The sequence below is a fragment of the Loxodonta africana genome, chromosome 10, assembly GCF_030014295.1.
Source record: "Loxodonta africana isolate mLoxAfr1 chromosome 10, mLoxAfr1.hap2, whole genome shotgun sequence".
In the NCBI taxonomy this organism is placed as follows: Eukaryota; Metazoa; Chordata; class Mammalia; order Proboscidea; family Elephantidae; genus Loxodonta; species Loxodonta africana.
Genome location: NC_087351.1, coordinates 87,400,650 through 87,412,655, shown reverse-complemented (window position 1 = coordinate 87,412,655; position 12,006 = coordinate 87,400,650). Strand labels below are relative to the sequence as shown.

General features: G+C 42.6%; 1 protein-coding gene across 3 annotated transcripts in view; it reads left to right on the top strand.

Annotated features, from left to right (window-relative positions):
• Positions 1 to 4,535: 4,535 nt before the first annotated feature.
• NEK9 (NIMA related kinase 9) overlaps positions 4,536 to 12,006 on the top strand; it is a 50,254-nt gene continuing 42,783 nt past the window's right edge. Inside the window, exons 1-5 of one of the 3 annotated variants that reach the window (XM_023546371.2) lie at positions 4,536 to 4,899; positions 7,687 to 7,864; positions 9,587 to 9,642; positions 10,187 to 10,257; positions 11,499 to 11,604. In XM_023546371.2, coding sequence (XP_023402139.1) covers positions 4,681 to 4,899; positions 7,687 to 7,864; positions 9,587 to 9,642; positions 10,187 to 10,257; positions 11,499 to 11,604 — 630 coding nt within the window. In that variant the 5' untranslated portion in view covers positions 4,536 to 4,680. Of the gene's footprint in view, positions 4,900 to 7,562; positions 7,865 to 9,586; positions 9,643 to 10,186; positions 10,258 to 11,498; positions 11,605 to 12,006 lie in introns of all 3 variants that reach the window. The other 2 variants (XM_003408779.4, XM_064292759.1) reach the window with 2 other exon arrangements.

Here is a 12,006-nt window from a genome sequence, read left to right as displayed (position 1 = left end):
AAAGGCACTTTAAAATCAGTTATACCTTTAGGAAAAAATTGAGCATTCTGGACCTATTATTAATATCTAAAGGCCTGATATTAGTTTGTTATATCCAATATAATAGCTGAGCATTAGTGCTTCTGGTCTATATTTTCTAAAGTAGAACTGAACATTCAATCTGTTAAGCTTATGATACATGTAAAAATGGCATAGGGGCTGTGTCTGACCTCCTCTAACTTCACCAGGGGGAAGGAGAATCAAGATCAACAGCCAAAGGCTGACTGCTATGAGGTAGAGGTCAGACATGCCTTCTCTCTTCCCCATCTTTACCAATTCTGACACCAACTGTCCCTCCCACAGCACTCTCTACTTCTCTGCTGGGTTGGATAATTCATTGCGATGGCCACACAGAACTCAGAGACAATACTCATGATTATGGGGTTTATTAGGGAAGTGACAGGTTACGATTCAGGCTCAGGAACATTCATACAGTTCTTCCATCAGGACAGCCTCTTTTTAGCTGGTCTTGCAGGCACCTCTCTCTGGCCCTAGCCCTCTGCCCTCCTCAGACGAGTATTAAGCTCTTTTAGCCCCTGCCAATAAGTCCCCAGAGGCAACCCTAGGCACTCAGCTTTCTCACTCCATGGGCCATGAAGTCCATCACACTGTCTCCTGCTTCCCATCATTTCTCTTCCACTGCTTCTCAAGGTCTGTCTGTCTCCTGGGTCCAAATGATGAGCTCTCCATTCCTGGCTGTTCTTCCTTGGTGGTGGGATCCTCTCTTTCCTGCCTCTGCGGTGGTTCATTTCAAACCCAGGGGAATGGCAAAACTGACCAATCCCTTTGGTGGACCACAATTAACCTATCTCCACAGTCCCACCCAGTCACTTGGATGGGAGTTGTAAGACCATGGCTAGAAAGGCCACACAAAAGTGATCCCATCACACTGCAATATATATGCATTCTAGCTACCGCAATTCACAATTTCAGGCTAAGTTATAGAAAACTAGTTCCCTCATTGTAAAGTTGCCAGAAAAATAAGCTTTAGGCTTCAGCTGTAACCTATTCCGATTCTCTGAAAGTCAGCACTTTCTGATTTTAGGTAATTATTTTTTCCATTCTTTCAACTTAAAAAAAAAAAAGCCCACAATTTATTGAGTACCTATTCTACTTAATGTGCTCAGCTAAACTCTGTGGCATAAACCCAGATAAATAAGAGGCAGTGCCTGTCCTCAAAGTGCTTTCTAATTAATAGAAGAAGGTAGATGGAATAGCCCTTCTCTGGAATGATCTTCCTATTTTGTCAATTTCTGACTCAACATTTTTCCTCCAGAAAGCCTTCCCCAATCCAGCAAGTTTGTCTTGCAAAGGTGTTCATCCCTTGAATATGCCCTTCACTTGTACTTTCCTTGTAATACCACTTATATACTGGTGTAATTGTCTGGGTTTTTTATCTGTTACATGGACTGTAAGTAAGCTCCATAAGAGTAAAAACCAGGCATATTTTGTTCTCTTATACTCAGTGTTCGTTGAATGAATGAAAATTCAAAAATAATCTGTACAATCTAAACCTCGGGGATGAAAAAAACCAAGATTTAACACAGGTTATCAGTCATTCAGTCCGTCAATCTTGCATTTAGATGTACAAAATATTATATACATACAGGATGATATTAGTTGCCGCTGAGTGGGCTCCAGCTCACGGCAACCTTACGTGTAACAGAATGAAACGCTGCCTGGTACTGCGCCATCTCAATGACCTGTGATATGTTTGAGCCCACTGTGGTGGCTGTTGTGTCAATCCATACCATACGGGATAATAAAAACCTGATACTCATTCATTAATTTTTGAGCCCCTGTAGTTTTTCTGGAAACCCTGGTGGTGTAGTGGTTAAGTGCTACGGCTGCTAATCAAAGGGTCGGCGGTTTGAATCCGCCAGGCACTTCTTGGAAGCTCTGTGGGGCAGTTCTACTCTGTCCTATAGGGTCACAATGAGTCGGAATTCACTCAGCGGCACTGGGTCTGGTTTGGTTTACAGTTTTTCTAGGCACTGATAATATATACCCAAACTAACCAAACCCATTGCCATTGAGTTGATTTTGATTCATAGTAACCCTATAGGACAGAGAAGAACTGCCCCATAGGGTTTCCAAGGAGCACCTTGTGGATTCAAATTGCCAACCTTTTGGTTAGCAGCCAAGCTCGCAACTACTGCGCCACCAGGGCTTCACTGATAATATACAGCAGTGAACAAAACCAAAGTCTAGGCTCTCGTGGAGGTGATATCTGTGAATGGAGACAGTCAATAAAGTAAACATAACAAGATAGTATTGTATAGACAAACATTGGGAAGAAAATGAGGAGTGATATAGTAGGGTAGGAGGGCTGAGTTACTTTGGATTGGATTGGATGTGAAAAAGCTAGAGGTTAGGTTAAATGCAAGTGCAATATAAACATAATCATTATGAAACCTGGTACATTAATATGTATAGTTCTAGATCAAGAAAGATGGAAGTTCCCTTGTACTCTCCTATTCAGACTCGACATGGACTGTTACCCAAAACGTGGGGTATTATACTTTAAAAGGTGCATTGATGAACTGTAGAGAGGCCAAAGGAACGTGAACTCATCAGCCCTCACACCCTTTACCCCATTTTACCAATTTCATCTTCCTCCTGTATTTGCTGTCACGAGATGCTGTGAACGGTTTGCTCTCGACTGCTAGCAGCACCATGGAAGAAAGGCCTGGCAATCAGCTTCCATAAAGATTACAGGCAAGAAAACCCCATGGAGCAATTCTCTGTAACACATGGAGCCGCCATGAGTCAGAAGCGACTCGACAGCAACATGTTTGGCTTTTATTCACCTAGTTAGAAGCCTAGGAGTGAGTTTCCTGGACTTAACATCTACCTCACTAGCCATGTCACTACTGATCACAAAGTTCTAAATGTTCCTCAGACGGATTTCTTAAGTCTGGACCTCCTCTCCATTCACACTGATAACTACCTCAGTTCTAGGTCTCTTTTCTTAGAAAATAAATTGCCTCCTAACTAGTCTCCTCATCTCCAGTCTTTGTCCTGCACATTATCACCAAAGCGCTCTGTAAAATAAAATTTTGGTCTTTTCAAAGGTACCCGTATTGTTTAATGTTTAAGCTAGGCACTTGAGCAAAAGAAGGAAGGCTCTATTAATTCTGAGGAAAAATACATTAGCTTGCCTAGCCAGCTGGGACATACAATCACTAGTTACAGAGTCCCCTGCTTAAAAATCTTCAATAATTTCCCACTGTCCACAGGAAAAGTCTAACGTATCTGAGGCCCCATCATCTACCTCCCATGCCCTCTGGGCTCAAGCCACATCATTTTCAGCCCCAACACATCCTGCTGTTTCACAGCTCTGGAGCCAATTGCTAGGTTTGACTCCCAGCTCCTCTTACTGGCTTCGAAACATTGAGCAAGTTGCTCAACCTCTGAGTACTTAAGACTCTTTTGCAAAATGGGGATAACATGAGGATTGAATAAGATAATACAAAAAATTTTTTAGCATAGTGCCTAGAACATAACAGTAAACGTTAGCTGTTAGCCCTGTAGTGTAGGTCATACTGTCACTTTACAGATTAAAAACCAAGTCTGGAGATGTGAGTTACCCAAGGTCACAAAGCTGATGGAACACGCTTTCTCACTGTATTGCAGTTCTTAGTGACCTGAGGGCAGGGAACATCTTATTGCAGATTCCTCACCTCAAATACAGTGTCTGGCACCCAGTGCTCAAAGAATGTTCCATGCGATCAGATGGTCAAAGATCTGGGAAACCACACAAAAGGAGAAAGTTAAATCCTGAAAAAGAGAAGGGGAACTGTGTGTCAGGAGAGTTGACAATTTATTTTCGGCATTGCGTACCAGAGGGAGGAAGGGGAGGAAGGAGGGCCGGCCTGGGGTAGCTCTGGGAGAAATGACTGCCATGACACAGAGGCAAATTTCGTCTTACCATAATTACTGTGTCCCTGGGTGGTGCCAACAGTTAAGCTCTCCGCTACTAGCCTAAAGGTTGGCGGTTCAAAGCCACTCCGGGGCGCCTCTGCGACAGGCCTGGTGGTCTGCTTCCGAAAAGTCACAGCCTTGAAAACTCTATGGAGCCATTCTGCTCAACACACGGGGTCTCCATGAGTCAGATTTGACTTCACGGCAACTAACAACATAATTACTATAATGTCCTTCTAAACAAGCAGAGCTGTCCGACACTAAAGCAGCTGTTTCCCCAGCCACCGCTCCTGAGATAGCCCCGGCATCCACACAAGATGACCTCCGCACCTCGACGCTGCATGGGAAGCCGGGCCTGACCCCAGAGGGGAACGCCCTCGCCCCTGCCGGAGCCCTTCGGTAGCACGAAGTCCGCACCACGCGCTCACCAAGGCGGGCCCGAGACCTCGCTTTCCCGGCCCGCCCCGAGGGCGGGAAGCTGCTGCCGCCGGACTAACCAAAAAGGCAAGCAAAGGCGGGGAGAACCCAGCCAGGCCGGAAACACCGAGAACTGCTTCCGGGCCAGGGGACAGGCGCCACCATGGAGCCTCGCGGGCTTACGGGGCTGACTGAGACGCGGGCCGGCGTCTAAAGAGAGGGAGGCGCAGCGCAGGCAGCGCCGCCAGGGACCGGCAGGTCGGTCCCGCAGGCTGGTTCCGAAGGCCCGCGGACGCCGCCATGTCGGTGCTGGGCGAATACGAGCGACACTGCGATTCCATCAACTCGGACTTTGGGAGCGAGTCTGGAGGTGGCGGGGACTCGGGCCCGAGCCCCAGCGCCGGTCCAGGGCCGCGAGCTGGCGGCGGCACGGCGGAGCAGGAGGAGCTGCACTACATCCCGATCCGCGTCCTGGGCCGCGGCGCCTTCGGGGAGGCCACGCTCTACCGCCGCACCGAGGTAGCGGCTCTCGGCTCCGGCCGCCCCGCCCCGCCCGGCATGCCGGGCCGTCCCGGGCCCCTCCTTCCCGGCCCGGCTCTCCAGCCCCGGTTGGCTGTCGGCTTTCCCCGCGCCTTGCGTCTTGTCCTCACTTAGTGTTCGGGCGCTCGCAGGGCATATGTCGCAGGCTTTTCAGCACTCCCCTTCCTCCTCAGATGCACCAGGAATTCATCATATCACTGGTTTTACTAACTGGTCGTTTTTGTTTAGCCCGGGGAACTGAGCAAGTCACTGAAGCCCTGTCAGCCTCAGTTTCCCATCTGTAAAATGGGGCTAGTGATAACTACCTTTAAAAATAATAATGATCCTTATTTTTAAGGTTATTTTAAGAACCACGTGTGCTTTGCAAACTTGAAGTGATATACGAATGTGAAGTATTGCCAAAACTTCCTTCTTCTCATGCTGTATAGCTCTCCAAGTTCGGGGTGGGGGTGGGAAAGGCATAATTTCAGTATCCCCACACCAGTGGCAACTCCACTTTCCTTTCCATTATCTTTTAAGTTCAGATGTGAACACTTAATTGGAGGTTGTTCTTGGAGATGATTGAGAAGATCGCCCTGTGTTGGTTTCTTCAGTATTTATCCATCAGTATTCACGCATGAGCTGGAGCAATGAATGGTTAAGCGCTGTGTTGCTAACCATAAGATCCTCGGTTGGAATCCACCTCCCCGGTTCCGACCCACCAGCCACGCTGTGAGAAAGACGTGGCAGTCTGCTTCTGTAAAGATTTACAGCCTTGGAAACCCTGTGGGGCAGCTCTACTCTGTCCTTTAGGGTCACTGTGAGTCAGAATCCACTCGAGGGTAGTGGATGTATTTGGTCGGTTGGTTTATTTATGCGTGGGAAATACTTTATTGGTATTACAAGCCATTCATCAGCGCTTAACCTATCGGGGGATAAAGACACCTTTGAAAATCTATTGGAAGCAAAGTAAACTCCCACCCCACGGAAAAATCCACACTTGCACATAAATACATCGTTTGAAGAGATTTATGGACCGCTGAGCCCCAAGTTAAGGATGTTTACTGATCTAAAACCCTGCAGTGGTGACTCTACTTGCAGAAATTAACCACAGACTGGGTTTGATCACTAAAGTCTTAAAACTCTACCTTTAGAACAGTTCAACATTTAATGAGAACCTGCTGTGGTTGCTAAAGGTCTTATTCTAGGTGCTTCATCTGTTAGTGATCCATCTGCAGTTCTGGTGTATGTTCCAAGCCAGCACAGTGAGAAGGAGAGAGGTGGTTGCAAGAGAATATTTTTAAGTGTCCTTTTTGATTCTGAGTGCCACATTAATGTATGATGTTAGAGTCACTGCTATTCTTGGTATTCTGTGTTCTTATTTGCACTCACCATATAAGAAAGAGGAGCTAAGCATTGGTATTTCTACTTCATAGCTGGAGAAACCGAGACTGTATTTGACTAGTTCAAGAAGTAAACCTTGGACTAGAACTGGGTCTCTCATCTCCTTGCTCATGTCTTTCCATTTTTATCATGTTGGACTTGATAACTGGGGTTGTTTTAAATTAAATTTGATTACACTTCCCAAAAATGTGATAGCATTATCTGTATTACCAAATAGTGATTTGTGAATTTACAGTGGTTTGATTAGAAACAGCCCTTTTCCTCAAGAAACTTATATTTCAGTGGGAAGACAGGTTAGCATGTTAGTGAACAAAGAGTCTAGTTGTGTATGTTCATAAATTAAAAAGAGTGGACAAGTATCATTTCAGTGTATGAGCTCTGAAAATGAAAGGAACGGTTGCACTGAATCAACGTAGAGTAAAAGGTTCAGAGGGACCTTGCTTTTTGCTTCCTAGTCAAGTTTTTAAGGCCTGGCAGAGCCATTCTTAAGGATGGAGAGGGTTATTTAGGTGGGGGTCTTTCTGGGTTGAGAAGTAGTGCCAGTAAAGAATTAGAGATATCATAAAAGGGAGTGGACATCAGACATAAGTTTTCATGAATAGAGGAAAGCATGTGATACATAAAAGTGTGATAGGAGTTGCAGAATGGGGCAAGGCAAGGGACATGAATTCAAAGCCGTTAGACATGACTTGAGGGCAGTGGTGGTTCAATGGTAGAATGCTTGTCTTACATGCAGGAGTTGCTGAACCATTTTGAGGGGAGCTTCTAAACTAAGACTGGGGAGAAAGGCCTAGATCAACTAATGAAAACCCAGTGAATCACAAAGGTCTGATCCTGTTGTATATGGGGTCACCATGAGTCGGGGATGGACTTCATGGCAGTTAGCAACAACAGACATGACTTATTCTTATCTCGAAAGAGTAAATGAAAATCACTAGAGAAGTCTAAATTTATAAAACTAGAGGTAAATTCAGTATATTCTTTTTACAAGAAGTTGTGATCAGTTATAGGTAGCTGCTCTCCAATTCTCATTTCTCTACCCACTACTTCTCCAATATGCCAGTCCTAACACAATCCCCGTCATGACTAGCAGCAGCTGGTCATAGTGAGATGTATCCCCATCCCATTTTTTTTTACCTAGAAGTGACATCATGCAAATTAAGTGTGGCATCAAAGTAACAGTGTCTTCTTGCAGTGAATTATGATGCTCAGCTGTATGCAGAGCTTTTAACTAAAGTCTGTTCATGTTTCTTTTAAAGGAAGAAATGAAAGAAGCCAGTCTCTGCCCATCTAGGAAGTTTTCTTTCTAGGCTTATCAGCCAGCGTGGATTCATTCATTGCCAGGCAAGAGGAAAGCGCTATACCTCTGTTACTGTGTTATAGGATGATTCACTGGTTGTGTGGAAGGAAGTGGATTTGACACGATTGTCTGAGAAGGAACGTCGTGATGCCTTGAATGAGATTGTTATTCTGGCGCTACTGCAGCACGACAACATTATTGCCTACTACAATCACTTCATGGACAATACCACCCTGCTGATTGAGCTAGAGTATTGTAATGGTAAGGCAGAATTCAGGGGGATTTCCTTCAGCAGGGCATTCTTGTGCTCCTCCTTACCTTGAGGGGGAGAAAAAGGAAAAGGCATAGACAGTGATGAAACCTTTAAATGGATTTCTGGAGTTTAAGACAGATAGTTCAAGCTGTGGAGAGTTTTGAAGTGATTTATAAAGTAAGGGGAGGGATTTTCCTGTGCATACACAAAGTCTCCCTTGTGATTATAGTTCCATCGTCAGTTGGATTTTATGTTCATTTTTACAGTTTTTGTTTTTCATAAAATAATATTAGTCAGGCATTAGAGCCAGTGTGGTCTGGCTCTGTTGATAAAATATGAAATCTTATAGATGGTATTTGTGTATATTAACTTAAACCAAAGCTAGCCTATTTAAAAATGGCCAAAAAATCGTACCTAAATGAAAGTAATACATAGTAAAGCCAGGTATTATTTGTTTGGTCTCTGATTTCTTTGGATCTATGTCCTTTGTAAGATAGTAGTGTTGCCTTGTTATTAAGAGAGTAGACTCTGAACCCATATCCTGAGCTCTATAACTCTGGGCAAGAAACTTCTCTGTGCCTCAGTTTCCTCATATTAAAATTAATTTGTTAATAATAATACCTGCCTCCTAGGGTCGTTGTAGTAAATGAATTAATACACGGAAAGCCCTTAGCGCAGTACTTGGTGTGCAGCAAGTGTTTGCTACATACTGGACTAGATGTTACCCTTATTGCACAAGAGAACCTCCGGAGCCCTTTCCTGAGGTACATGGTAAAGAGGTCCCAGCGTATTTCTTCTCCTAAATCTCTAAGAGAAAGTGCCTAGAGCTTTCTTGTCTGGACTCTTGTGTGTCATGATTGTTTCTGGTTCTGATCAACCCGAAATAAATGAAATTGTATTAGAGTTTTTTGAAGTAGAAGCCTCAAGTAGTTTATTTCCTTTGTGGTTAGGAGGAACTAGAACAAATGATACATTTATTCAAACTCTGAGTTTCTAAAGTGCGGGGGAAGAGAATTTGAAAGACGTAGCCGGGACTGAAGTGTAATTTATAATTGCAGGTAGGAAGTAAGATGAAGCATGATAATTTGCAGTCTGTGTTATGTGATAAAGGGAAAAAAAAGGGGGGGGGGAGAGGGAAGCAAATTCACACTTATTCAGCGGGAAGGAATTAGTGAAGGGAGTAATGGTTGGAAACAATCTAGGAGTAGACTCTAAATTTTGGGAAACCTTTTCAATGAGAAGAAGCAAGAAAAAGAAGTTGATGATACACACCCTGTATATACAAAGCATTGCATCACAGGTGTAACCCAAATGTTCTAGCAGTCACGCTGGGTGAGTTGTTATAGAAATATTGCCAGTTCCTTAAAAGGGGGTTCTAGAAGAGAAAATCATCTGATTTCAAAGACACTCAAGGTAAATTTCACTAATTGGGCATTACAGGAATATTTTTTACTCTTTTCTAAAAATGCCACACCTACCATTTTTGTACTGAGCTTCTGTTAGGGAGGAGAATCTTTGAAGGATATTTCTGGTACAGACCTGGAGAGATGGGAAGTTTTGTGCCCATGTGAAGAGCCAAGAGGGAAGAAGAGATTTTCTTTGGAGATGAAGCAGAATCCCCCATTTTCTTGTGGCACCTGTTAAAACATCATTAGATAAAGGATCTAGCCCTTGGTCGCTGTTAAGCAATTCAGACCTGTCTCTAAATAATCTCTCTCGTTTAATTGCAGGAGGGAACCTGTATGACAAAATCCTTCGTCAGAAGGACAAGTTGTTTGAAGAAGAGGTAATTCATATTTCTGTGGAGGGAAGCTAGAATTGTATAGTGTTGTGATTCTTGCATTCTAGTTCTACATTTACTCTTCCAACAATGAAGAGTGTTTTTTTCCTTTTGTTCAGACTCCTTCCAGGCTCTGATTGATATTCATGAAAAAGGAAACCTCTAACAAGGAAGCTGTCTATAGCTGCTTCCTAAACGTTTTACCTCAACATCATGATTCTCTATGGGCTTTTTTCCTGGTTCTGTTACTGCATACTGGTATGCCCAGTTTTCTATACCTTTACATTCTTCCTGGGTTTCTTTCCACAAATCTGCTTCACCATACTATACTTTATAATGATATTGGAACTATTATATGATGACCTGCTTTTTCTTACTCCTACCACTTTTCTTTGCCTACTCAACCTACAAGCAAGAGATGTCAACTCATATTGAATCATAACCTCTGGTTGCAGTTTCCTTTGTTTTTTTTATGTTTGTATGCATATATGTTTATGTAAATGGAGTTTTTTATTTCCAATTCCAAATATAATTTATTTTGTTTCTGCAGATGGTGGTGTGGTACCTATTTCAGATTGTTTCAGCAGTGAGCTGTATTCATAAAGCTGGAATCCTTCATAGGTAATGAGTGAAGGAAAATTATGGGGTCAGTTCCTCCCCACCAGTCCAACCCCCATCCTGGCACTTCCATCTTCTTGTTTAACAGTGAAGGCTTTTCTTTTTGTATAATTAAAAAGGAAAGAGTGAGTAATGAGGAGTGTTATCTTCACTTCCTGAGGTTGAATCATGTTTGACATCTAGGAAGAATCTCCTCAATTGCTGAGTACCTCTTAGTCATTTCTTTTAATGTCAATTCATCAACAAAGCCTAGAAGTCACTACTAGAAGTAGGATTAGGTTGGTTGGAAATCACAATAAATGTTTTTTTCTGAGCAATAATTGACTATTATTTTTCTTTTGTGATTATGTTCTTTTAAATAAAAAGTATTTATTTTGCACAATTAATTTACAATTTTAACAGATCTTTATGGAGAAAAAAAACAAAAACATTCACTTGTAGTCTTAGGAGAGGCCATCATAAGAACATTCCCATATTGTGATACCCATCTTAAGTGAGACATTGACCATTGCTAGAGATCAATTATAATACACTAGTGTGTCTTTTTTTTGTTGGTTTGTTCATTTAGTTAGCATATAAAACTAGATAGCTGTTGAATGGCCTCTGATACATATTATTTTCATTTCAAAAGTAACTGAATTTCTTGCTGTGGTTTATTCACATCTTTCAATAAAGGCAGCCAGAGTGTGAACCAGGCATAATTTATTTTATGTTATGTATGTTATGTACAGTCAATCTTTAGAAAAAATGCTAGCGACTTTATTTACATGATCTAAACAGCCTAGTGATGTTGCTGCTGGGACTGTGTCCTCTTCTTTTGCTTTAACAGATTATTTGAAACTTTGACAAACAACCAAGTGTTAAAATTGCCTTGATAGCGACTCATCCAATGCAGAAGTGGTAGTTGAAGAGGCAGTGTACCTCAGAGGAGTTATGGTTACCTGGAACACCATTTTCCTTGTATGACCCTCTCACCTTTTCCTAATGGCTTTAGTGGTATGGGAAACATTCCTGTGCTATGAAGCACTAGAGAAGAATTCTCTGTCCACCTTCTCCTAAGTCCCTTTTTCAGTGTTCAAGTACGTGTGAAAGTGATGACCACTGGCTGGGACGCTTGGGATCCCATAAGAGAATCTGAGCAATGGTGACACACTCATTTTTATTCTATAATAATCCTGCATGGTGTTCGGGATTAGATAAAACAATTGACTGTATGGGCTTAATATGCTGCACCTCTTTTTCAGAGATATAAAGACATTAAATATTTTTCTGACCAAGGCAAACCTGATAAAACTTGGAGATTATGGCCTAGCAAAGAAGCTTAATTCTGAGTATTCCATGGCTGAGACAGTGAGTATGCATTGCCCTTGTCTTAATTTTTTTTTCCCTTTTTCCTTTTCATCACTGTGGAATATAACTATTCCCTCTAAATCTTGGAAATTTTTCTCAGTTTTCTTGCAGGTTCTCCATATTTATAAAACAAGTCTTCAGAAGTTTTTTTCCTGAGCTCACTAGCAGGCATTTATGTGCTCAGCTATTCTTTCTATTGTCATTGTCCACATTACAGCTCTGCCATCATAGGTCTTTCCTAGATGACTTGGAAGCTTTTATAAAAGCAACAGAATGTTTTCTAGCCTACACGCTTTAGTAGATCTCTCTTTATCTCTTACTTACCATTTGAGCTCAGGGTGTTGAGCATCTCTTGCTGTGTTTTCTTTGCATGTTTCTGGTTCAGAGAGAAGGTCTTGTATT